Source organism: Apus apus, chromosome 9 (genome assembly GCF_020740795.1).
Source record: "Apus apus isolate bApuApu2 chromosome 9, bApuApu2.pri.cur, whole genome shotgun sequence".
Taxonomy (NCBI): Eukaryota; Metazoa; Chordata; class Aves; order Apodiformes; family Apodidae; genus Apus; species Apus apus.
The window spans coordinates 1,528,709-1,555,765 of record NC_067290.1 but is presented as its reverse complement, the minus strand read 5'-3'; the positions used below and the strand labels follow the sequence as shown (position 1 = coordinate 1,555,765).

The window sequence follows — 27,057 nt, the reverse complement described above, 5'->3', positions numbered from 1 at the left end:
GTGGCTCTTATTTCAGTCCCATCTCACAAGTGACACAAGATGAGCTGACTTGCACACTGATTTTTTTTTTTTTCCTACAGGGAACAGGTTGTGGTGACAAGAAGTGGGGGTGAGGCTTTGGGGGTAGCTCAGCTGCCTCCATATAGAGGAAGAGGATAACTACACATCAGACCTCATCAGACCTACTGGGATTATTCCAGCTCCTGCATTATTCCAGCTCTGGGCAGTAACTGGAAAGTTTCTAGGGAGTAAAAATACTTGCATCAACTCCTTTGGCATCATAGTGCTTCATCCTGTGAGACAGGTGACCCAAAGGTTACATCACTGGTATAAATTACAGATACCTGGATCTGTAGTCCAAATTTTCATGGTATCATGAATTTCCTACCACTGACTTTTGTTTCTAACTTCACTGTCCCTTGACATGGAAATCATGTTTCAACATTCATCATGCTTAAGTAATTTCACCATCATGGAAAATGACAACTAAGAAAGTAATCTTGTATTCTATGGGAGGTCAAGAAGCTGATGAAGGACTTTTGCCAGATTCCCTCGTTCTACTAAAGAATGAATGTACAACAAGTTACATGAACAGATTTAATAAACTGGCACAATTACTAGCAGGCCTGACTGGCCAGTCTCTTTCACTGGGGACATTGGGCAGACTTGTTTTTCTGCTTGCTGAAAGCAGCTCATTTTGCCAGCACCTCACGCTCTGGCACCCATCTTCAGAAAGAACCACACAAGTGGATTCCTGAACTTTAAAGAGGCAAATCACATGAACAGCCTGAAAGGAGTTCCCTGGAGGGACAGGGCCATTTTCTGAAGCAATTCCAAGCTGGAGACACATTATTAAAAAGTATTTCTCTTTGGAAGGCAGCATAAAAACCTCAGAGATGCTTTTATGATTCTCAACATGAAGGATGACAAAGATCACATTAAAAAGGCCAAACCTTAAGAGTCAATAGCTTACTGGTTATTTATTACAACAGTGATAGGCCTGTGCTTTCAGGGATGCAGCAGTTAATAAACTCCCTTACCAGAGAACCCCAGCATCATCCTTAATGTTGTTGTCACAAGGAGGCAAAAAGCTGTGAAGTGTGTGTGTGTGACATGTGTGGTTGAGGGGACCCTCCTGTTAAAGCCACAGTATTTCAGACCACAGTCCCCTTGCTCTCCCAACAACCCTGCTACACTGGGGTGCTGGGGGGACTGGGCTGCAGTCTGACATCCCAGGTCTTATTCAGTGGTTTCACACTAAAGGATTGTGTGTGTTTATGTGTGTGATCACTTAGCGTGTGTCCCACCGTCCTAAAGTGAGGGCTGCAGTGAGGATCTGCAAAAGTGGCAAAGACAAAGTAGTTAGATATAAATTGACAGATACAACAAGTTGGAGATAGCTGTTGATAAATCCTCTGACTACAACAGTGCTATTACTTGATGTTAATATTGCTAGCAACAATACTAAAAGTATACAATACACAGTATACCTGGGGATGCTTTCACCCATACCCAAAAGGTCAAAATATCTCACCCAAGGAGGCTTCCCTGCCTGAGGAGGAAGAAGAGAGGATCAGCCCTGTCAACCTGCTGCAGGGGAGGATTCAAGGACTAATTTATTACCTTTTTGGTGGGCCTTAGGTCACACCTAGTGTATGGATTGGTTCTTAACAGACTTGTATTTTATATATGTAAATATGAACTATGTTGATTAAAAAAAATCAGAATCAAACAAATAATAAACTTTTAAATTAATTCACATTCACAAAATGTTCTGCAATAGCTCATCCACACTTTTGGTTGAAAGATATTTCCTTTAAAATTCTGTGGAATTCTAATCTTCTCTTTACAAATTAGAAAAGTAAGGCAACAAGCATAAGTCCTCAGCAAATAGGATAAGATGACCTAAGTCTGTTACAATAAAAGCACACACTCATCATAAGCAGAAAATTGTTACAGACCCTACAGAACCCAGACTAAATTGCTTCTGTTGAGAATGGTTTTGACAACTGTGAGAAAACAGAACTTGGATTGTGCTTTAAGTTTCTTGGCAGGAGCTGTGCAGAGGAGTGTGAGATGAGCAGTGCTTCACTGGGCATTTGGCCTTGGACCTGACAAGCAGGCAAATTTATGTGTGGTGGGGAGGACAGGCCTGACTCACTGTCAGGAAGGAACACATCACTGTCCTTGTCTGCTGATCTTCACAACCAGGTGCCCGATGGCTCCATGGCCATGGCCATGTTTATTTATTTATTTTTCACTTAGTTTTAAATATTGCAATGTTGTAAAAAGATAATTTGCTTTTAAAAAGCTTTTTTTCAGAGTACTAGTTAATAAAGAAATACTATAATGCTATAAGGCTTCCTAATCCATTTGCCTTGAAGAGTCTGCTGGCAGCAAAATGGAGCTCAGCATGTCCAAAACACAGCATGGGTCATTCTCTTTCATATCTTGGATCTAATTAATGAGAAAACAATTACCTTCCTACCCAAAAAAGATGACTGAACAACATTATGCCCTGTATGGTTTGTTTAAAAGCTGCTAAAAACTACTTGTGATAATGGAGCTAACTGTGGAGGTTTCCACAGCAGGGCTGTGCCTCCTCTGGGTGAGGACTGACCTTGTGCAGATGCCCTGGTTGGGTGTTCAGTGTTGGCAACTACAGCTCCCTGGAACTACGGCAGCATCAAGAATATCAATTGCAGAATGTCTAAAGGATAAATACATACTACAAATATTTTCTGATTGATGGTATCTGAAGTAGTGTGTCCTACATGGAAATAGGTCCATGTCTTGATTGTCTTTCTTCTGCTGGAGACAAAAAGAATCGTACCCCAGCGAGAGTGAACTTAGGCTAAATAAGCACAGCATGTTCTCAGGGTGCCTCCAAGAGAGCACATCTCTAGGGCTGACCAGAGGGAAAGGCATTACTGGGAGCCTGGGGGGCACCAGCCTGCAGGTGAGACCCAGCTTAGCGTGGATGAGGATGAGGAGAATGACAGCGACAAAGGTCACAGCTGGCCCAAACACACCAGTAGGTGTTTCCATTTGATTTTGGGGGTTGCAAAAAGGAATGACTAACCAAACTTCCCGTTTGGAGAAGTGTGATGTCATAGTTTAGATGTGAATGATTCTCAGGACAGGGCATTCCAAAACAATTTTACAACATCCAACAAATATGGAAACTGGTCTGCAAGTACACGTTTAATTTCAGCTTAATAGTTAAACTAAAATGAAATAACCTGCTAAATAACTTTGTACCTAGTTAACCAAGCAATCAAACACCTAACTCTAATTAAGCACCAAGCATTAAGTATTCAGTAACTAGGAATAGCAGGTAGATATGCTGAACTAATACTGAGGCAAGAGCATGAAAGGCCAGAACAAAAAGAAATGTTAATTAAAAGATAATGTCAAAGGGATAGAATGTTTTCTTGGGATAACAGTCTCCTGCTGCTAAATAAATACCAAGGTGAAGTCCAGGCATCCATCAAAACTGAATGCCAAGCCAAAGCCAGCATATTTTATGAAGAAAGACATTTATCTGGAGCACTCATAAAGAGACATTACTCCTCCTGAGAAAAGAACACTTCTGTGCATTTATCCTTGGTTTGATAGATCTCGCTGCTATCGATGGGCCATTTTTCACGGTGGTATTATTGATTTAGCTGTACGATGGTATAAGAAATGCTTTTTGTAGGTATTCAAGCAGGATTAGTACACTTAGAGCTTGCCTTTTGACTTGAAACTAGCTTATTTCTCTGGTGTGCCTGAATTTAGGGGCGGTGTTCTTGGGGTGACCCTGGCAAAACCAGGAGCTCTGCTGCCCGGTTAAGACTCACCCCCTGTTTCACCTTGGTTCTCCTCATTCTGCTGCCGTGTCTCTTCACTTAGCGGCTATCTTGTCAGCTTTCTTTTACAACAAGAATCGAGTTTTCCTCTCCAAAGACGGGAAAGACTCGCCTGGAATCGCTTCGAGGCCCTTGATCCGAAATCACGCCAGCAGCCGATGCTAAAAACCACCCAGAACCTCTGGGCTGCGGGTTTTTTCCTAACCCCTACCTGGGAGCAGCTGCTTCTCCCGGCCGCTGGCGACGTTCCCCCCGCCCGGTGCCTCCTCCTGTGATGACACCGGTTCCCGCCCGTGCGGGGCGGAGCTGGAGCTGCCGGCCGGGCCTGCCCGGCGCCCGGGGATGTGAGTACCGCGGGGAGCCGGCCCGGGGGCAGCGGGGAGCAGGGAGGTGGGTTCCCGGTTCCCGGGCCCTGCCGGAGCCCCGGCCCGGCCCGCGCAGGCCGCACAGCCGGGGCGCTGGTTGCGGCAGCCCCCGGGCCCGGCCCGGCCTGGCGCTGCGGCCTGAGGTGTCCCCGGGGGGAGGGAGGGAGGGAGGGAGAGCCCGGGAAGCGTCTCCTTCCCTCACTGGGTGCTGCACAAAACCCGCCTTGGGCTGCGGGTGGGACGGGGGAGCCTTGTCCGCGCCTGTGGGCGGCGGGTGCTGGCGAGAAACCTTCGTTATCTTCATCTTTGGTCTCGTTTTTAACCAGATTTTACGAGGGTGTTTGTGAGCCGGGAAGAAAAGAGGTGGTTTTTTTTTTTTCTGTTCGTATTCACCCGACAAAAGGGGGGGGGGGGGGACCCTTCTGTTTCGCGCAGGTAGTTGCGAAGTCTGCAAACTGAAATGAAGGGTGTTTTTTTTTTTTGGGGGGGGGGACCCGGAGCAGTCTGGGGATAACCTGGTCCCACCCCCGAGTCCTCAGCCCGAGCCTTGGTAGCTGCGGAGCAGGTTGTTAAGGAGGGCTCCGAGCTGGCTGTGCCGCCGGGTTTTGGAGAATACAGGTGCTTGGAGCAGGGAGAAAGGAGAGTATTGGTTAAAGGCTGTGGGCACGAGATCTGGAGTTGGAAGGGACGTCCCGTGTTTGTGTGCTGCACAGGTACAACACCAGCCCTCTTTCCTTTTGCTGCTCACAGAGTAATCTGCTGCTCGTAGGCAAGGAGCCTAGAAACCTTTCTAACCTTGTGTTGTTAGAAGCATCACGTATAGGAGCAGTGTGGTTTAGGTTTGTCCCTGTTGTGCTTTCATACAGACTGTAAGATGTGAGTCCAGACATATTTGTTGAAGGTTTAGTTGTCTGTAAAAGCTTTTAAGCTAGAGGTGCTTAATGAACTTGGAAAGACAAGGGGAGAGAAGCAAATGTTTCTATTAAATGTCTGCAATGAACTTGTGATGCCTATTTCATTAGCATGTATTCTTTGGTTATTCTTTTTTCCCCTCATTACTGATTAATTAAAGAGTTTAGCTGTGCTGGTTTGAGGTGAGGGATGTTACTCTCTCTGACCCTCCTGCTGAACAACAAAGTTTTTCCTTCAGTAACAGTGGGAAATAGCGTCTTCAGGAATCCTTCCTAATGTAAAGCTAGTTATTAAAAGGACTCACATTTGTAATTTGGGGTTTCAGTGAAAAACTTTGAGCTTTGCGAGTTGCTGCTGAGGATGGTGACTGGGTTGGTTTTTGCTTTTCAAGGCCTCACAGAACTGAGCTGTACGTGGATCCGCCCTCAGCATGCTGGCCTATCGTGTATTCTCCAGACTACAACATCACCTTCGTGGGACTTGAGAAGCTGCATCCATTTGATGCAGGGAAGTGGGGAAAAGTAATCAATTTCTTGAAAGGTAAAAGTAAAAGAAGGTGCCTCTTAGACTGCTTGCACAGAAGTTGATAGGAATTATGTAGTTGGCACATTTATGTGAATAATTGGCAATATAATGGTGACTTTACGTCTTCCTTGCTCATCATGTAGATTTAAGCTATGCTCTGTAGTCATATTTGGAGTACTTTAGTGTTTTCTTCTATTGGTGGATTAAATCTTAGCCAGTTAAATTGATTGTAGGATTTCTGAGGTGACTGGATGTGGTGCACATTGTTGAAGATGTTGCCTATGAAATATTTATAAGGTGAAACTGTAGTGTTACAGCAAACACTTGACTAAATAAACCCACAGTTTTGCTTTTGTCTCAGTCATGGTGTCTGTGCAGCATGAAACTCACTAAATGTGATTGAAAATTCAAGCTCCATTAAATGATATGCTCTCTGCAGAGGTGTGAATAATACTAGTTAGAGTAACTGCTTCACTTCATACTGGCCCAGAGCATTACAAGACAGTAGAAAGGAGTGAGGAGAAACATAGACCATCTTAAGTATTTCTGGTCTTTGCAGTTTGAAGGAAAGCATGGAGGGGAATTTAATTGCTTGGTCTTTATGAGGAATGTTCATGCGGGGTATTTGAACACTTTCCACATCTGAAGCAGGCACCAGAATTTTGACTTTAAGCCTAGCCCAAGTTAGGTGCAGAGTGCTGGAGCCTTGTGGCTATCACTCCGCGTGCTGTGTCTTGATATTCAGACACTTTCAGTTGGAGATGAAGGCATGAAAGCAGTGTTCCCTCTTGAGGATAGCTGCTGTTTGTAGTTCTGGTTTCTCCTTTCTTTAGAGCACCAAGCCTGGAACTAAGACAGAACACAGACTTCAGTTTTGTAGCACTGAATGGAACTCCTTCTACATTAGCTGCAAGACCTGAATTGCAGTTTGGGAGTACTGTGTCTGGCTTCATATAGCCTTGTGCTTCCACTGCTTTACACCTGGTGTGACCAGAACTAGCGCATTCCTCGTGGCTTGTGAAACTACAGGTGTTAGTCACCTGCTTGCTGTGAGATGTGGCTTAGTTACTCCACTTAAACTGCAGACAACCTGCTGGCAAGTGGTACTTTTCAGGCTGAAAGATCAGCACTGCTTGTTAAAAATCCATTCTTTGTCAACCTCATGATATTCTTCTGATAATGTTTGGGAGGAGCTTTGAGACTCTTCTGGTGACAGGCAGAACTTGTGATGGTGCTCATTGTTGTTGTTTGAACAAATTGGAAGATATAGGCAGAAATACATCAAGGAACTTATACATCAAAAATATACATGAAGGATACCTCAAGGAGACCTGATGGGATTCACCCACTGGTTCTGAGGGAGCTGGTGGATGAAATTGCTGAGCCTCTGTCCATCATGTTTGAGAGGTCATGGCAGTCTGAGTAGCTTAGTAGCTGAGTTTTGGGTCTTCCCTCTTACAGCCTTAATTATTTGAAAGTGTTGGGTGCCACCATGACCATTTTCTTAATTAATTCAAACTTCCGCTGTTCTGTGTGTGAAGTCTTTTCCTCTAGCTCTTTTCTGTATGAACTGTCCTCTCTTTAGTCTCAGTCTTTCACGGAAAGTTATTTTTTCTGGGCCAGTTTACTTTTCTTGCTTTGTAAAGGAGAAAGAAGCCACAGGATACACCAGGACACTCCTGGTTTTCTGTGGCTCTGCAGCAACTCCTGGCAACAGCTGACCTCCGCTGTTCCCTCTTATCTTCTGGAAAATCACCAGTGAAAATCTTTCTACACTTACCTTCTTCTTCCTGACAAGGAAGCTGTTGGCAGGCTGGCTTTCTGTCTGCCACCAATGCCTGAAAATGTTCCTCAGGCCTCACTCAGGAGCAACAGAAGCTTGCCAAAAAAAATACTGTTGCAGGTGCTGTTCTTGTGTAACTTTAGAATAAAGTCTCTCATGTTGTGAGTTGTTTTCTTGCTCCTCCAAGTATAAATTACAGACAAGGTGCAGTCTTAAAAGACTTGAGCCATGCAACAATTAAATATCAAAATTTGCCTGGGAAGATCAGCATGGGGCCTTATATTTGTTGCTTGTAGTGATCATCTGTGAAGCAATGTTGTTTTTCTGCACTGCTTGGCTTTTTTTGTTGACCCTAACTTGAACTTTCTGGCAAGTATATCCAGATGAATACATTCAAAAGTATTATCTTTTATCACATTCTGAAATCCTGGAGTGATATTTTGTAGCTTGCTCTTATAAAACTAGGTTTTAAAAGTATCTATCTTTTGGTCTCTAAGGGGAGGAATTAATAGCTGGTCATTGGTGTTTCTTGAAATTAAGTGGAGGTAGGGTTGTGACAGAAATATCTGAATTAAGTATAAGCATTTGCTTCCATGAGCATCCAAGCAATTATATTGAATTTTGTGGGGTTTTTTTACTCCCCTCTGATATAGGGAACAAAATACTAATATCAAACATGGAATTTCTTAAAGCATGTGAAGGAGTGGTGAATATTTGATGATGTGAGCACCAAGAGTTCCCCAGGGTATCAAGCCCTAGACTGTAAGGGTTCTTTTGTGCCTGTCCATCCTCTGTCACCATCTGTCTTGTCTTTTAGTTTAAACAAGAAGTTATTGTGATTGCACTCTGAAAGCTTTCTCTAAACAATATTTATCATATACCCACCAACTTAATAGCTTAGCTGTCTGGTGGGTATGTATTTGGAAAATCTGTAAACATTGAGTAAACAAAAGTTGTTGCAGTGATTTACGTTACAGAGGAAGTTACTATATCAAGGTCAAAGTAACCTCTTTGACAGGGTGGGATATGGGAAGTTAAGTGATGGTATAAAATGCCAATTGTTATTTCTCTCCTGTTTCAGAAGAAAAACTAATTGCAGATGACTTGATTGTACAGGCACGGGAAGCTACTGATGAAGATCTCTTGGTTGTTCACACAAGGCGCTACCTTAATAAATTAAAGGTGCTGTACTTATTAATGTGTTTTTCAATTAAATTGTCTAGCATTAGTGTCTAGATTTATCATAGAATCAACTTCTACAGATTATAGAGTTGTGTATTTTTTATTTGATGTAGTCTTTGGTAATACTGAAAGAAAAACAGAGACTTAGAAGGGAATTCACAGAGGGGAAAGAGGGTCTGCCGTGTTATATAGGTGTCCTGAAAAGGTATGTCAACAAAGTCAAATGAAAATAAGGAAAATGTTAATGTTTGAGATGCAGTATATTCCGATATTCTCTTTAGTACCAGGATGTGTAAGTTTTGTTTTAGTCTAGTCAAATATGGTCTGAAATTGAAAGTACATTGGAGAGCACTAAATAGAGTACTTTTTAATGTTTTTTAATTCCAGGATTGCTTGATGAGTTTGGGGTTTATGTAATCTCAAAAGAGCATCCATGTAGGGATGCTGTTCTCAGTCTGTTGCAGGGGGAAATATTGGCTTCAGTCTTTGACACTGCCTGTGTCAGTGGAATATGGAGAGAGTTGAAAGGTCAATGTAGAGGCACAACCTTGCATGTTACCTGTGTGTGAAGGTTTCCAATACCAGCTCACACAGGACTATATATTCAACAGGGGATAAAGAGCATTTCTTGGATATTTCTAAGTTAAACCTCCATTTGTCAAACTTCACTGTAACTTTAAAACACAAATGTGTAAAATCTCTGTTTCTGAATATATTCAGTCATCTGTAGGTGGAGCATGAGTGCAGGTGGTACTGCTTTTATTTTGCAGCTTTCTGGTTGGAGGGCAGAGGAGGGATTTGCATTAGAAATAATCTTCTGTTTCATAATTTAAAAAGTTATTTTGAGTCATCTTTGCCCTTCCACAGTGAGAGTCCTTGTATTGCTATTTCTGGAATGTTTTCTTTTTCTGTGTAAGGAATCTATTATTTGTGTGAACTTTTTTCACTCTTACTCCTTTCTTGAGTTCTCTCAGGCTTCTTCATTCTTTGCTGTAAAATTACATGCCATTTCATACATTGTTAGATTTGATCTTATTACATCTATTCTTGATACTGGGCTTTTAATTCCTGAGAACCACCCACCTTTTTTTACTGAATAACTTCTTTGAAGCAGGCTGTAATGTGCCTAGCTCAGTTTGGAATACCATAATATTTTTAGCACCTACAGGATGGCTTCACAGGGAACTGGGTGTATACCTGTTGTCTTGGTGTTCAAAACCAGTCCTGTCATGTGCATTCAGGTGTGATTACCTGTCTATCTCTCGTTCCCCTTGAAAGAGTGTTTCCATCAAGTGTAGAAACTGGAAGAAGTTGTATTGGTCATGCCAGCAAATTCCTGCCAAACAGCAAAGATAAGTGTTGCAAATGCAAAATAACATGGGTAGACATGAGAAGACTCAGGGTATCCTCTGTATTGCCTTATCTAAAGCCTGTATTTTTTTTTTAAATCCAGATAAATACAGATCTACCAAAAAATGACAGTTTTGTGTTAGATCAGCTCTGAAGACTACAAAGGTGCTTGTGTTTCTGGGGATGCCTAGCTGTCTTAAAATAATGGATCACTTGAGTATTCTTTATTTAAAATGTGGGCATGAATTTGGTAGGAAATTCCATAGACTTGTGAGAGGAGGTGATGGTGGGTGTCTTTGGCAGCAGCTGAAGAAGCTGACTCGAGGCTGGTTGAAGGAAAAGAGAATGGTGTGCACACAATAGATCAAACAGTATTGGAAATCACTTGTGTGTTGGAAGGCAGGGTCTCCCTGTTTCCCTGCTGGAGGTAACATGACTGGGCCTTACAAAAAAGCTTGGCCTTTTCAATGAAGTTGATTCCCTCTCAGTTATTCCTTTGAAGAATTTGGCCAATTTGCTTGCTGTACTTTTCCACTTACTGCCTGTTTCTAGTGTTATGTAAAATAATGAATTTCCTGCACAGCAGCATTCTGAAATTTTGCAAGGCAATAGGCAGCAAGGTTAGAGCCAGTTGCAGACCAGGTCTTTCCCTTGAACCATTTTGATCTGCGAGAGGGTCTGTGGTAACAAATGTGAGTACTGAAATGCATGTGATGGGGCTGATGCTTGTGCCCCAGCCAAATGCAAGATGGTCTTCTCTGAAAGTCATCTCAAGCAGGTGATCAACCCATTGGAGCTACACATTTTGATCTGTTTTTTATATTTGCAAATTGTGTTGGTTTAAAAAATAAAAAGTTGGTCACTTTATTAAAAATGTGAATTTTTATGCCTGGGGAAAAGTGGATGGATTTGATTATAGGGAGTGTTATCTGGTGCTCAAGTGCTTGTGTGTTGTGGCTCTTCCCTGGCTGTGTGAGTGCACCTGGCATGAGACCAGGGGTACCTGCCTCCCTGTCACATGATGCTGTGGGCAGCATGCCTGGGGAAGGCAGCAGGTCTCTGGGGAATGAAGGCAGTAGGAGCAGGCTCAAAAGAATCAGTTCAGCCTGTGACACTTGTGGCTGTTTTAGATGTTCAGATAAACCAGCACAGAGTGCATCTTAGGCTATGTGCATTGTGCTAGTGACCACAGGTGAGTTGGCAGCTGAAAACCTGTGGTTTTGGTTTGGATGAAATGGGCACCTTCAGAAGTGCTTAAAATTCCTCAACTCAAGCAGTTCTTGTGCTGTCATCTGTTTTCTCTCTTCACTTCCTACTTCATGTTTTCTCCTTGCTTAATTTTTATAAACTTAATTGGTGAAAAATTTATGAAGGCGAGTGGTGTTTTGTTGTGAAATGTTAATTTAAAAGTCATAAGAGCAGATAAGTTAGGTGAAGGGGATCAAATTCATTTTTCATGTAATGTGTTAGGTAAAGGTCTGCAGAAATATATAAAAAGGTTATTCTAAAGGTAATGATATTTAAGTATGTTTGGAGAAAACACTGAACAAGGAAACGAGGTTTGACAGGTTTCAGTATTTATACCACCCTGTGATGCTGCAGGGCATTCTTTGAAGCAAAACCACATATTAAACCTCTTGAGAGTGAAGCAGCATTTGGTTTACAGTGATTTGTCTTTCCTTTAATATTAATTTCCAGCTCTTCACTGGGGAGACTGGTGCACTAAAGTTGTGTGGTTGTTTGGTTTTCTTGGGTTTATGACCTGGCTGTCATTGATTTCTCCCAGCTTGGTGTCTTATTCCTACTGAAAATAGTGCAGTCATACCTTGACCTTCACCTTCTGTGGAAACTGCAAGCTTCCTACTCTTCTTTATGATTTTATCTCATGTTAATTCAAGCTAGAAACATACTTTATGTATTGAAAATGGGCTCAAATAGTTTTGTCCCTAGCAAGCTTCTAAATATAAAACCATGTTAGTTGCTTGGTGTTGGATTTGTAAGTCTGTGAATTTTAATTTTCCCTTGAAGCTGGGACAAGCTCCAGAACCTTATCAAAGATTTAAATGCAATTTAAATTTAAATATTAGAGAATAAGATTGCCTGTTTTCTAAGTATTGTTGGCTGTTTTAAAATGGTGGAATGCAATGAATGCATAACACAAAAGGCAACACAATGTAGTCTTTGTTCAAAGTTATTTTTACAATATGAAAAAGTATACCATTTTATAAACCAATTCCTTTTAGTTTCTTTTTCAAGAATATATATAGCTGTTCTGAGAATTTATTGCATGACATTGGATAACAAAAGCATTGAAGAAAAAAATGTAGTGTCCCCAGTTTGAGGTGACACATTTCTCAGATATTTTAGTGGCGATTTTTAGAAGCATTTTCATTAGCCTGTATCTGCATTCTTAAAGCTCGAGACTTTCCTCACAGTCAAATGACTTTTTCTCCCATGTGTTAGGAGTTACATAAATACAGTGAAGGACTAAGTCTGAAGCAGTGAAAGTCTTTGGCACTGTTCTGGAAGTGTCCTCAGCTGCCAAGAAAGCTTTGCTCACTCTGCTCGTACCATGTGTGCATTTCTTGTGTTCACTTACCAATCTGCAGCAGCAGATATGGTGATTTGAATCTTTATTGCTCCCACTGCTTCCTGTTGAGATTACTTTTTTTTAACTGTTGTTTTAAAACTTTCTTAAATTTTGTGGTCTTTGTTCACATTTGAGATCAAAATTTATTGTATCTAAATGAGTGACAGAGCCCTGGGACAGGCTGCCCAGAGAGGCTTTGGAGTCTCCATCTCTGGAGACTTTCCAAACCCACCTGCACAAGTTCCTGTGTGATGTGCTCTGGGTGATCCTGCCCTGGCAGGGGGGTTGGATTAGAGGATCTTTCCAGGTCCCTTCCAACCCCTTCTGTGATTCTGTGTGATTCTGTGACACTGTGAAATGTGACCTTTTCAATTCCTTTTTTTAGAACAACAGGATTGAATCTAGTGTTTTACACCATGCTTGTTTAAGTGCTAAAATACCTTGCAGAGGGACTTCTATCAAAGCACTTTGATGGAGAGCTGATAGTATGGTAACAGATTAATCTCTTATAATATAAAAGTAGTAAGCTTAAAATCATGAAGATATAATTAGTACTAAAGAATTTTAAGAATAAAGCCACCCCTCTGCCCCACCCAATGGTACTTTGTAGTTGAAACACTGGTGACTGAGAAGCCAAAGTAGCCTAAGGTGGGGTTTTTGTGTGTGTGTTTTTTGGGTTTTTTTGTTTGTTTGTTCTTTTTTTTTCTTAGTATCAGAGGGACCCTGAGATTGGCATGTAATTGTCTTTGGTTAGAATGGACCACTAGCTAAATTTCCTAATATTGAATAAAATAGGATCTATTCAGAATCTTTGTACAAGGTGTCAAATCCATAAATCTTGGTGCCTGAATGTTTTGCTATTGGATGAAAAGGTATAGTCCTGCTTGTGACTTAGGCTTTGAAGTATATTTTGGACTGTTATCACTAGAAGGTTAGTGGAAGTTCTTTGAAGTAATCTATATGTGTTTGTAAAAAAAGCATTTACATATTGCATAAATTTTATGTGCTAACCTTCAAATCATATTCTTGATGATACAACTTTTTAACAAAATGTTTCCTTAAAACATGTTCCAGAAGTGTTTAATATACTGTATACATTTTCATCAATTTTCCATGGTAAAATTTGCACTTTGTGTTCACTTAAGTACTTGAACTTCTTAGTTGAGTTGTTTTTCCTTTCTCCTTGGTATATCCTTTTGACTTGAAGGGGAAAAGTTATTTTAGGTTTGAACAATGTATCAAGTGTAGCTTGCTATTAATACTGCTGAAGGACATCCTACCAGTCTTCCTTCTAATACCAGGGATATTAGATTTTCTGAATTACTAGTGGGCTGACAAATTGCTGATGTATTACAGTTTGATACTAAATTGTGAAAAACCTGGTGATGGTGATTGAAAGTGATGATTCTCATAGTTAACAGCTTGAGGATGAACCTAGTTGGTGGTTGCTAATAAGGACTGCTGCAGTTACCTTAGTCTAAAATTATTTAAAATCTCTCTAAGGACCTGCGAGCTCCTTTTTGGTAAATAGCCACTGAGGAGAGATCTAAATGCCATCATTAAGACAGGCTATATGAATTGAAATTTTCTTTTCCCCCCCTTGTAGTGGTCATTTGTTGTGGCTACAATCACAGAAATCCCACCTGTTGCCTTTCTTCCCAATTTCCTTGTTCAGAGGAAAGTTTTGAAACCTCTACGAACCCAGACAGGAGGAACAATAATGGTAAGGTGCTCTTGATTCACTTCTATCATAGTCAAACTAGTATATGTGAATGTGAGTTTGAATATATATAAATGTGTGAGTTTTCTTGTTTTGTAGAACTCAAAGGCTGGAGCCCTGTAGAGGGAGGTGAGTTAGTGTACAGCCCTAAACATGAGCAAAGTATGTCACTTATTAGAGACTGCCAAGGTGAAGGACACACCTGATTTTATGGTCCATAGTTTGCAGAAGTGAAGGGAGTCAGTCCAGGGCAACCTGAGCAAGCTGATAGATGTGACAGGACTTCTGGCACATACAGAAACCAAGTTAGTTTTGAATAGTGTTCAAATATAAGCAAGTTCCTTTTCAGGGAGGTTTCAAAACTGATAATACAGAAAGTATTATTAAAACATGTATTTACCAAATGGCCTTGGTACTGCATGGGAAGAGGTGCACGGTTTGGTTGCTCTAGAGACTAGGCAGGTGTTTAAAGTTAAAAATCTTATCACCTTGCTCATTTTAATGATTAACATTAGTTTACCTACTTGTAAATACCACATGAGCAGCCCAGCTGTACTCAAGTGAGAGAGAGCCTGTTGTTCTTCAGCAGAATTGTTTTCTAATTAGTGCTCTGCTCAGAAGAGCCATGCAAGTGTTGCCAGACATGTAATTTTGCCTGACAACTGCCATTGTGAGATGTTGAGGAAGTGGAAGGAACGAAAACATTTAATAGCTGGAGCCAGGAATGATTTACTTAAACCATGTACTGAGGAAAAGATGCCTTCATAATGGTAAACCAGTAACTCACAGAACCTTTTGTGCCCTTCATTTCCTTGTCATATTAGAGCCAGAGTTCAGGGACTGTGCAACGTGGTGCTGGGAGAAGATGGTAGCAGGCCTGATCTCTCTTCACACACACTGTGCTGTAACAGTTACATAAAGAGATAAATAGGCCTATCTGAAATCATCAATATTATGGTACAAATGGATCTTTGCTGCATTTTAGCTGCTGTTGCTGAAGATAGCTGTTACAGTAGGTGCATGTGTATAGCATATAAGCCCATATTGCTTTTTCTCTATCTATTTGATGCTAGTTATTGAAGAATTGGCAAACCTTTTGGAGTACGTTTGTGGCAGATATGAGAATAGAATTTATTGCAACCACTAGATACTGAGTGGGAGAGACTGGGAAGCCATAAATGAATGATAAAGTAATGGCATTGTTTTAGAAGTAAGCAAATTGGTAGCTTCCCCTTTCCATCAACAGAAATGTGGGTACTTGGTAATCTGTGCACTGGAATCAAGATTTCTTGTTTTTGAATGCTTACCTTTGTGAATATGTCAAGAATTCATTAAAGACTTAAATAATAGGAGGAGCTCTTCTATGACTAGTGCATAAAAGGTAGTGCAGTATGGTTTTCAGGAACAATGAAAAGTGTTGAATTTGTGAGTCTGACCTAGGAGAATGATGGCAGTGAGCCCAAGGGTTTGGGTTTGGTGAAACAATTCTCAAAGTTTTCCTTAGTTTCATGGGGCTGACATGAGTGAATTGTTGCTACTGTCATTTGTGAGCTCAAAAGATCTGGGCACCAGTAAGTCTCAGCCTTCTTGGGTGTTGCTAAAATGAAAACAGAGAGCCAGTTGTTACCAGATTTTTAAGGCAAGATGAAATATCCTGCTTTTCTGTTGTATTTACTTTTTAAATGATAGATCTACTCAGTGCCTGATTTTTTTTAATCAGAAAAAAAATGGCAGTTTCTTTCAGTATTTGAGTACTCTGTTAAATCTACGGCCCATCCAGATGCTGGATTTGCAAGTGTGTATGTAAAAGTAACTCTCTGCCAGTTACTTGTTACCAAAAGGTAGTAGAGAAAGGAATAGAATGGACTGGACAGCTTGTGACTGTGTTTAAACAGCTACCGTTAAGGTTCAGGAACATCTTCTACCAGTGCAATTTAAATGTTCTAAGCATGTAATCTTAACTCACTCTGTAATACTCAAAATCCTGGTCTTAGATATTTAAGTCTGGAGCTCTTCAAAAAGTTTGAGTGTGTCATTATGTTTGAACTGTGTTGCAAACTGGTGCTTTTTAAAATTTACAACAGGGAATGCAGTAATGTAGGGCAGCACGATTTGTGTCCAGTAACGCTGCACAATACTTGAAGTACTCAGACTAGTTGTAAAATGTGTTGACATAAATATGCAGGTGACCAAAAAAGTCTTGTTTGTGACTAGAGGAAAAGGTGAGGGTTGTGATCATAGCAGAGAAGCAGCAAAGGAAGATTTCCAGTAAGTTTTTGAACATGGAGATAGAGGGAAAGAGCAAAAAGTCACCTCCCTGATGTTGCAATTGTGTGTGTGAAGCAAGTTAATTGCTGCTTATTTCTCTGAGCTGTTAAATAAAAATGGCCAGTGATTTCTTGCTAAATCATTAGGATAATAGCAAGTCCCGTGACATTTGCTGTATTTAGGTATCCTTGCAGGCTGCTGAGTCTGGTTTTATTCAGACCTGAGTGATAAATGGCTTTCTCTTACAAAATAAAAGTTGGATGTGTCTTGCCCACCTGGGACTCTGTTTCTTCAACTATTGTTCTCACCTCTTAAACCCCATTTCCTAATTCTATTTTAATTTTCTTGTGTTGCTCTGTCTTCTTGGATGTGCATGTTATTCAAGGAACAGTGAGGTAAGGAAATACGTGGAAGTGCTTGAGCAGTGCAGCCATGTCTGATGCTTTTGTTGAAGTCTGAAAGTCTGAGTAAGTGTGAGAGAACCAGATAAACTATTGAAAAGGTTAAACTAACCTTTAAGGACAAAGTAAGTGTATGTGTATGAGTTTGGAAAGAACATGCTAGATTCTGTATAAACCTTTAGACTTACTGGATTATGGTAATAAGCTAGATAACAAAGTGCTGCCTCCTTGAGTAGGTGTTAACTGGCACAAGCAGAGATGATAGAAGTGGAACACTGTGCATCCCCCTAATGCAAACATGCATAAACCACCTGGAACACTCTCTCCTGGCAGTTTACCAGGAGGAGCTGGAAATAGCCACACACTGGTTTTCCTGATAGCTCTGTACTCATCCTGCTTTCAGTGGACTGCTGGGAAGGTTGGGGGTGGTTTCACTATTTTTATTTTTTTTTAATTAAAAAAACCCACCCGTATGTTATACACTGGGTAGTAGTGTAGAGAGAGAATTCTGGATTCCTGGTTGTCACTCCCAAAGTAGCAGCTCCATGTAGTCTCCATGTAGTCCTTCAGCATCACTGCAGACTCCTGGTCAGTTCTCCCCTCTTGCTTCTTCCTGCAGTCAGCTGTGATTATTGGGGTGGGGGTTTTTGGTCTGCAAAGGCCTGTCTGAACAGGAACATCCAGGGCCTTCTCTTCCCATAGCCCCGTTGCCTTTTTGTGCAGTAGTAATGAGGGCTGAAGGAAATGGCGGAAGAGAAAAATAACTGGAAAGATTCTAGGGTTTCCTAATATTCTGCTATAGATATTTCTTGAGGGTCTTGAGAGAAATCTATTTCACTGTGGTTCTAACTAGCCAATACTTTTATATTTGTGATTATTTTCATTGTGCTTGTGTTACCTTTATTTCATAAATGTGTGTTCACTAGTTAAAAATATGGTCATGGAGAAGAGACAGCCACTAGTTGTCAGTTATATCTTTGGATCATGTCCCCTGAAGTACAGGTGGCATCACTGGTAGCCTTTGCATTGAACTTGGGGGCATATGTGGTTATGTTTACCTTTTTTATCATTCATTATGGGGAAATAGGTGTGTACTTCAAAGGCAATTTTGATTCATCAGACAATGACGTTTGTACAGTACACGGCAGAAGTACAGACAGTCTCCAGCTATTCCTGGTGGTCCTGTTTGTCATGGAAATTCCTGTTGAGTTTCTGTACTTCTTAATGATTTTTAGCAATATAGGAAGATTGTTTTTTGGTGAGGAATCCCTAGGAAGTATGCTAAATCAGAGGTAATGTGCTTTCTCTGTGCCTTAATGGGTTTTATGGTTCAGAAACTACAATCTTTTATGAAGATCTAATTTGTGCAAGTAAGTTAATGTGTTCATAACAGGACAATGTTTACCTTCCCAGTAGTTTTCTTAATACTAAATTAGAACTGTTCAGATATAAATACTGGTGAATAAGAATTCTCAAATATCCAAACCTCCTTTTGTACATGATGTATAATATGTTCTTTTATCTTCTTCTTTTTTTTAATTATAGATAGTAATATCTTCTTTTTTTAAACATGACATTTAAGGAATACTGAACTTACACACTTGCTTAACTCTTCCTGGCCAAAATAATATTTTTTTTCTATTAAAATGCCATAATTTGAGCCCTGTCTATCTCCTGTCTCTCAGTACTTTCCTGGAATGTCATTTGAGTTCAAAGGAGAGGTACAGGGACAATTTTTCTGTCTTGGAGGGAAAAAGAGTAGTAGTATTCTATATTGTGCGTGTTATATAATTTTAAAAACAAAAAAGTCCCAGGACACTTAATACACTAGCACTTTTCTGCCCCAGCCCCCAGCTGAAGCTATGTGCATCTCTATTTTCAGAGTTTTGAGCTTATGTGTCTCCTATTTTTACATTAAGAGGAAGGATATAGGAGATTATTGCTAATTTTTTACTGTTACCAACATTGGTACTTTCCCTTTGTCATTTGCCTGAGGGGGGTCAGTGTTCATCTCTGCAAAGCACAGTGAGTTTTAGATCTGTTCAACTGCCAGAGAATGAAATACAGATACGAGAGCATATATTTTTTTCAGCTAGTTATGCTGAGGATAGTTTTGTATGACTCATATTCAGAGATCTGATTCAGAATGACCTGCAATAGTAAAACATCCAAAAATTCAGTGGGCATGTCCCAGTGCCACGGGTTGCATTTGGGGTAGAAGCAGACAGTGCTGAACCTTTGCCTCATCCATTCATGAAGTTCTCACTGTCATTTCCTTAAGGCAGGAAAACTTGCTGTGGACAGAGGCTGGGCAATCAATGTGGGTAAGTACAAGTGTGGTGCAATAAATGATCCTTGAGATGGTGCATTTAAAGCCATTATTTTTGTTTAGCATGATGTCTACTCTGTTCTTGATAACAGAAAGTAACTGGCTTGAGTTTAACTAAAATCACCTCTAAAGGAGGAAAAAAAAAAAGGAAAAAAATAGTGGATTTGTCTTCTCATCTGCTGCTATTACCCGTATTGCAGTTTTACCATTAAATAAAATCATTATTGGTAAGAAAACAAATAGCTGGATATTTTATATATATATATATATATATATATATGGAAAAGTGTTTGGATTGAACCAGTGTGAAAAAATTAAGGGAAAATGTAAATATTTCAATATGTTTCAGTAAAATATTTGATTTCATTAACTTATGAACTAACTTTTGAAGATTCACTTTCATGGAGCTAATTTATGTTTTACTAAACTGAGGGGTTGGTGGGCACGCTGGGGAGCAGGGCTGTACCAGTTAGTGTCTGGTTTTGACTGTGCAGTTTTTCTTGAAAAAGATTTGAATGAACAAATGATGAAGAATATAGTGACTATAAATTTGCTGTCCTGCTCACAGCCCATAGCAATGCAAACCAGTAAACTACTGAAGCAATATTGTGTGTCATGCAAGGTGTGGCTTGTTGCTTTCATAAATCTCAGCAATTCTGGGATTTTTCTGTTCTTTCTTTCACACATCTTCTACAAAGGGAATATCCACTATTAAAAATTAATATATATTTAGCAACAAGCCTGCCATATTTACTGATACATAAAGTGAGCTTGCTCAGTTTCTTGCTTAGATATTTGTAGCAGGTTTCTTGGTAAACAGAGGGGGAGGTCTAAGTACTTTTTTTCAAGTAAGGAGCACATATGTTTGTGTTTTCAATAGGAGTTCTTGAAGTTTCTTCTGGTCTTAGTGTTTGCAGACCTGTGCAAACAGTGCTAACACTGTAGTTCTTGGTGTGGTATTGTTTTGACCTGGTGCTCAGCCTAGAAAAGAGCTTTCCACCTGCCCCATAATGGCAATTAGACAACTCCAACATGCCTGGGGGACCTGAACTTTCCAAGCCTTGTCATGGAGGCACTGTGTGTTACAGTGTCCATTTCTTAGATCTGTGGATGGTTGCTAGATGAAAGGGACAATTCCCTTCAATTTGGGCACCTGCAGGTCCTTTGCCTGGTGGTCTGGTTGGCCATATATAAGATAATTACAGAAACCCAGTGAGATATTTTGTGTTGCTAGGTAGGGGTTTAACAGCTCCAGGCACGGAATTTGCTAAAGAAAAAAAGTGCCTGAAATGTAAGGGATCTCTGTCTCTTTGCAAAGACCATCAATGTTCCTTCCTATCTAGCTTTTAATCTCCAATGATTTTTGTTTAGGAGGTGGTTTTCATCACTGTTCAAGTGACAAAGGTGGAGGATTTTGTGCATATGCTGATATCACTCTGGCTATAAAGGTAAGAAGTACTCTTAAATGGTACGTTCTACAATTATGCAAATGGAAAAAAATCCACATAAATTGATGAGCACTAATTTACATCTGAATAGGAGAAAATAGAGGCATCTATAAAAGGGTAGGAATGGGGAAGTGGATGTGGTGCTTGATGCTGCAGAACGGAACGTGTGTGCAGTATTGTTGAGTGGAAGGGAAGAGTTGCAGGGGTCAGAATGATGTAGGTAAATATGAACCACTACAGTTGTATTAATAACATCTTCTTGCAAAAAAAAAAAAATTAAAACCAAACCAGATTGTCTTTTAATATCCTCACTGCTCATTATCCTAGCCTTGCAGTTGAACCTGAAATTCCATGAGTTTCAGTGGTTACAATCAAGATGGATGCAGAGGCAGAAATCCTCTCTCTGTATCAGCTGTACTTATACACTGCACAGAGTGGTTCAAATTCATGAATAAAAATGTGAATGTCACCAAAATAATCACTGAAAGGGAATGACTACATTTGGTATTTAGCTGTTGAAAGGCTGAAGCAAGAGCCTTCTGCAATTAGGGCTTATTTTTATCAAATGTGCTGTGGTATATTTGTACACTGGAGTATTTATAAAGTTTTAGTAATAATCAAACATAAAAAAGCTCTTATTGATTGCAGCACACTGTATGACATAACATTCTAATTTCTGTACATGGTAATTTGCAGAAAAGTAATCCACAATGTTATATTTTCCCCATCATTAAAGTACAGATTGAGAAATTATAGCAGGTGACAGTTTGTACAAAATCATTGGGTTTTGCCATGTCTGTATTACAGAAGGCAATTTGTCAAAGTTCAGACTCACAGAATTGGTAAATATTTTTTTTCTTCACAGACATGGAACGAATTCTGTTAATAAAAGTGACTTCAATGCATACAGTCCCTACAGCAGCCTTTGCTAAGTGGTGGATTTTCATAGAATCATGTATCATAGAATGGTTTGGTTTGGAAGGGACCTAAAAGACCACCTAGATCTAAGCTCCCTGCATAGATCTCCTACTAGACCAGGTTGCTCCAAGCCCCATCCAACTTGGCCTTGAACACTTCCAGGGATGCAACCATGGGCAACCTGGGCCAGTGTCTCACCACCCTCCTAGTGAATAATGAATGCTTGTGCAGTTGGATGCCACCACAGTGGGGTGTTTCTCCCTCCCTGCTGATGAGCCTCACTTGTGAGTTGGCTCCTCCATGTCTGGGACCAGCTCTTGCTTCACCTGGTCCCAGCCCACAGTTGTTGCTGTTGCTTTCACCCTGCTGTCACTGGTTCCACTCCAGGCCTGGGCCTGTCCCTTGAAGGCTGGCTGCTGTGGGATGCAGAGATGTGCTGGCTCACCTGAGCAGAGCCAGGGTTACTGCCACAGGATTTATTACCCTGGGTCCAGTGTGGTACTTACTTGTGCCCCTTTTCTGGAGTCCTCTTTACTAGTTAGTGTGGGATGCTGTAGGGAGGCACATCCTTGATCCTATGTTGTGTCTGGTACTTGGTGGGAAAAAGATGAGATGAGTAGAAATTCTTCTTCCCTCTCTCCACCAACTTTCTCTACAGGTAGGCAGATACCTGCACAGATGATTCTGAAATGCATGTTGTATGTGGAATAAGTAGAGCTTTTGCAATTAAGTGTATTAGAATAATCTAGCTGTTTATTTGGTGAATGAAATTAATAGACTTGTGCCACTTTCAGGTCAGAGCAGTGATACACTCTGCAAGCACCAAGCCTCCAGTTAGTGTCACCTAACTTGATAACTTTCTCCATCTTTTTCTTTGCTTGTCTATCCAGTTCTTATTTGAAAGAGTACCAGGGGTGTCTAAAGCCACAATTATTGATCTGGATGCTCATCAGGTGAGTAGCTTACCTGTATGCAGTGCTGCAGATGTTTAGCTTGCAATACAAGTGTGTGACAAATACCACTGTTTTCCATTAGTAGTAAATACTGTCAACTCACAGAATACAGAGTTAATCAAAATGGTAGAAACTGGGAACAGTTTAGTCATTATTTTATGTTTTTTTTAGGCTGTTTTGTTTTTAAAAGGCTGTTATGCCAGTTTAATAGAATTAAACTGAGTTGTAGCTCCATCATGTGGCTAGATGTAAAAATATTTTTGAGTTACATACAGATGTGAGGCCTGACAGTCTCCAGAGTAGGTCAGTATCCCAGAAGAAACAAGAATCTCTTGAAACAGAATTATGGTTAGTTCAGTGAGTGTGATGGCTGCAGCAGCCTTTGCAGGGGATGAATTTGTCTTTCAGTGTTTCATGGAAAACCTAGCTTCAGGCTGATGAAGGAAAGAGTACATCACTCTTCACCTGGTAGAGTGATTTACTGTGGGTACTGAGAACAAATCTCATCTTGGGTAAGATTTCCAAAAGAAATCCTGAGAGGAGGGGAGTAGTGTTTCTAGAAAAGCAGTTAATGCACCCATTGGAAGCAATTAAGATAATTTGTTATGTGTAAATAAACCATTTTTAAGTACCCCATGGCCCTGAGGAAGCCTAATGGCTGCAAGTTTTCCATCTTCTCTCATTTCTCTTATCTGCAATTCAGGCATCCTAAAATTGCCATGAAATAAGGACATAGATTATGTCCAATGTTCTGCATTGATGATTCTCTCAGCCATCTCTGTCAGGGTAGGGATTTTTTTGTGGTTTTTTGGGGTGTTTTTTGTTTTAGTTTTTCCGGACTTCTTGGAATGTGTTTTGATGTTCAGGTATCATGCTGGTAATCCCAGCCTGCACACTAAATCTTCCCTTCTTTGGGGAATGAGCTGTGTGAAGTGGTAGCTCAGCAGATCCTTTGTGAGAATGCAGATATTCTCATCTTGTAAGTGTTCCAATTCTTGGTGCATTGGCAAGTTGCACCTTTGATAAGAAAGTAGTTCACCCAGAGGCTCTTGTTCCTACATTTACTGCTCAGGAATTGTTTGTGGACCAGAGGTGCTGAAGAAATAAGTAGGAATTCCCATTGTTTAGCATAAAGAAATGCAGTTCTGGTGCTTCTCATTCCCTTTTTCACACACGTTGACTAGCTTTAGCCCAGTGATTCTTTCTTCTTTTTTTTTTTTTTTTTTTTTGTTTGGTTTACTTGTTTCCAGGAGGGCAAGTTGGATCAGAAATAGCTCAGCTGTCCAGAGACATAAGTTGTATCTTCTGTAGTTCAGTTACATATCCATGCAAATGTCTGTTTTTATAGATGACATGAAATTCTGTTGGGGGTCAGGGCTGGGGACTTGTATGATGCAATGATATTACCAAGAATATCTTAGTGATTGCTGTGCAAAGGTTATTTTTATGCTAGGTGAAGAAAGTCTAAATGAGAGCAAAAGGAATAGTATTTAAATTCAGAAATGTGGGAGAGGGAAATATTCAGATTGAGTTTTCTCTTGAACATCAATTTTTACATTCATTACAGGTTTTTTAAATTAATCTCTGCTGTTAAACTTTTGGGTTTTAGTGTTTGTAATATTTTCAGGGATTACTTATCTCGCCGAGGTTTGAATTATTACCAAACTGTAATCTGTTGTTTATTTATCTATTGATCTTTGTGTAAGAATGAGTATCCCTACAGCAGCTGAAAGTGAATTTTTTTACACAATTAAAAGATGAGAGAGATATTTGGTGGTTACAATAGCTTTTGGGATGTTGCTGAAGGCAATAAACTTCTACTTTTAATTTATTTTTCTTATATGTGCAATGAGATTCATTATACTTACCTTCACAGAGATATAAGGATGTTGATTTTGAAAATACCTGCAGTCTTCAAACAGATACTGTCAAAGCCCTCAAATCTCTACACCTCAAAATAACCTTCAAGACTACAAATAAGAGAATGACACAGGAGTTTGAAATATTAGATCTTTTTAGTTTTAATTACTTTAGATTTTGCAGATGATTTAGTCCTGTGTTACTGTGCCAGGAGTAGCTAACTGTTAATTTCCTTCAGGGAAATGGCCATGAGAGGGACTTTATGGATGATCATCGGGTGTACATTATGGATGCATACAACAGATACATTTACCCAGGGGATGGATTTGCTAAACGTAAGTGTAATTGAAATTCTTATTCCAAAATATGAGACCTACTGTGTTTACTGCAGAGTTTCCTTGCAACAATGTTAACTAGATTTTGTTATTATTATTATTTCACATTGAACATAACAATTTTCAATGATCACTGTTATATCATCGTAGGGTTAATACTGTGGTGTTTTCCCTCAGTTTTGGAATGAATTTCTGGACTGAAAGGGGGGATGTATTGGGTGGCCTTTGTTTAGCAGTCCATTCAAAAGCTCATGCCAGGAGAAGAATGAACAATTAGATAAATAATCCTTTTGGTTTGAAGGTAGTTTAGAATTTAATCTTTCCTTTACACTAGTCTTATAAAAGGATTCACACAGGACTAGCTCATACTGTGCAAAAAGGTTTCATGCTCTCTTAGAAGCCATAACATACCTAGTTTTTTTCTTTCCAATAGAACTTTTTATAAGCATCTAGAAAACAAGATGCATCTGAATGTGAAACAAGTTGGGAAGCAAAACGAAGTCATAGGAATGTTAAAAGCTGGTGGTTGGGTTTTTGTTCTCGTTGTTGTTGTTTGTTTTTCCCTACTGTGATGTGCCTGTTGTGTGGTGACCTGTCACAATTAATTAGTGGGCTTTTGATAATGGTTAAATTGGAATGCAAATGCCCAAAACTTATTTGATCTTTGATTCTGTTACACTGTCATTTATTACAGGCTTAATTCATTAACTGCATGATGGGGGAGATGTTCTGCTGTTGTGTGTCTTCAATGACCCTCTCATTCTGAAAAGCCTGCTTCATTTGGATTCTTGGCAAGAATTAGGTTCAGTGCATTGTGCTTCTGTTTTTTAGCTAGTAAAGATTTTGAAAGTTGTAGTGTCTGTATTTTAAGGTGTTAAACTACAAAATGACGACTTAAAACACATCATGTTTGTGAGCACACAGGTTACAAGAAAATGAAGGTTAAGGGGTTTTTTCTAAGAAAAGCATGTCTATTCATATATGAAATTGCAAATTTTTGAACACATGGATTAAGAGCAAAGCAGAGTAAGCCCTTGTTAGTAAATCTGAAATACTGACCCCTCTTCTGGGAAGCTGGAAATACTTCCCTTTCTGCAGATGGAACACGAGGTGCTGAGGCTGCAGCCAAAGTGAGGGTGTCTCCACAGGACTTCCCCCTTTCACTTTTCTCATGCTAGGGGACCAGGAGAAGGTGAGATCAGAGAGGGCATCTTTCTGAAGGGAGGCAGGGGCTTGAACCTGGGAGTTTGAATCCTTTGAGTAAATTCTCACTGTCTCCCTGGTCTTCTTGCTAATTTTCTTCATGTTTTGTTACAGGAGTCTGTACATTTTTCTTGCCCTATGCACTTTATAAGGAAAAAAAAAAGTCTAGCTAACATTCCCTAATGCTTGGCCCTAAGCATACTGAGTTCCTGGGGGGAAGGAGTTTGGAATCACACAGAGGCTTAGGAGGGAAAGGGGAAGATGGATAGGGAAGAGGACTAGTGCCCTGAAGAATGAGCAGAAAAAGCTGACAGCTGAAACTCAAAGTTCAGGCTTTAAAAAAAGTGTTGCTGTTGAGCTGAGTGTCATTTAACCTGATTGCAAAGTATATTCACCAGTTAGCAAGAGATGGACAAATGGCTTTCAAGTGTGTTCAGTCTAACCTACAGATTCCTCACTGTGTCCATCACCAGTCCCTGATCTGGGTAATAACTAATCACTGTAATTGTGTGTTTTGTGGGAGAGATAAAGGCAGGAGACCTGCAGAGACATTGAATCTTATTTACTATACTCTCAACTCTTGAATGGTTTAATCAGGACAATACTTCTTTGTTCCCCATGTTCATGTGTTTTCCTGTCTCTGAATCTCTCTCCAACTAGTGGGTTCTTTACCCTGAAGAGGCTCTGAGTGCTGTTCAGAAGAGCACAGCTGTGCAGTCCTACATGTACATTTATGTAACAATAAGAAAATAATTCAGGAAGAATATCAAACAAAAATCTGTGGAAGTAATGTTCATTCAATAAAATGAAGGAAGGAAAAACACTAATGTTGAGAAAGGATGAAAGCAGAAAAAAATTATGGGAATAAATATCATTCTGTCTTGAATGTATTTATACACACATGGTAGGTGATGAATCCACACTTAAGACTCCAAGTCATTTAATTAAAGACACAAGGTGTGGTGAGGCAGAAGGCATACCTTGAAACACTTCTGGCATGGTTTTGATTAATGCAGATTTAGAGTTTGAACTGTGTAAAAGCACCCAAAGCTAGGCTGCCTAGC

At 40.1% G+C, this 27,057-nt stretch overlaps 1 protein-coding gene across 2 annotated transcripts in view; it reads left to right on the top strand.

Annotated features, from left to right (window-relative positions):
- Positions 1–4,137: 4,137 nt before the first annotated feature.
- The window catches only part of HDAC11 (histone deacetylase 11), a 29,452-nt gene continuing 6,532 nt past the window's right edge, over positions 4,138–27,057 (top strand). The window contains exons 1-8 of one of the 2 annotated variants that reach the window (XM_051627476.1): positions 4,138–4,195; positions 5,520–5,668; positions 8,518–8,618; positions 14,165–14,281; positions 19,229–19,271; positions 20,648–20,724; positions 22,533–22,595; positions 24,694–24,790. In XM_051627476.1, coding sequence (XP_051483436.1) covers positions 4,194–4,195; positions 5,520–5,668; positions 8,518–8,618; positions 14,165–14,281; positions 19,229–19,271; positions 20,648–20,724; positions 22,533–22,595; positions 24,694–24,790 — 649 coding nt within the window. In that variant the 5' untranslated portion in view covers positions 4,138–4,193. The remainder of the gene's footprint in view (positions 4,196–5,519; positions 5,669–8,517; positions 8,619–14,164; positions 14,282–19,228; positions 19,272–20,647; positions 20,725–22,532; positions 22,596–24,693; positions 24,791–27,057) is intronic. The other variant, XM_051627477.1, reaches the window with a different exon arrangement.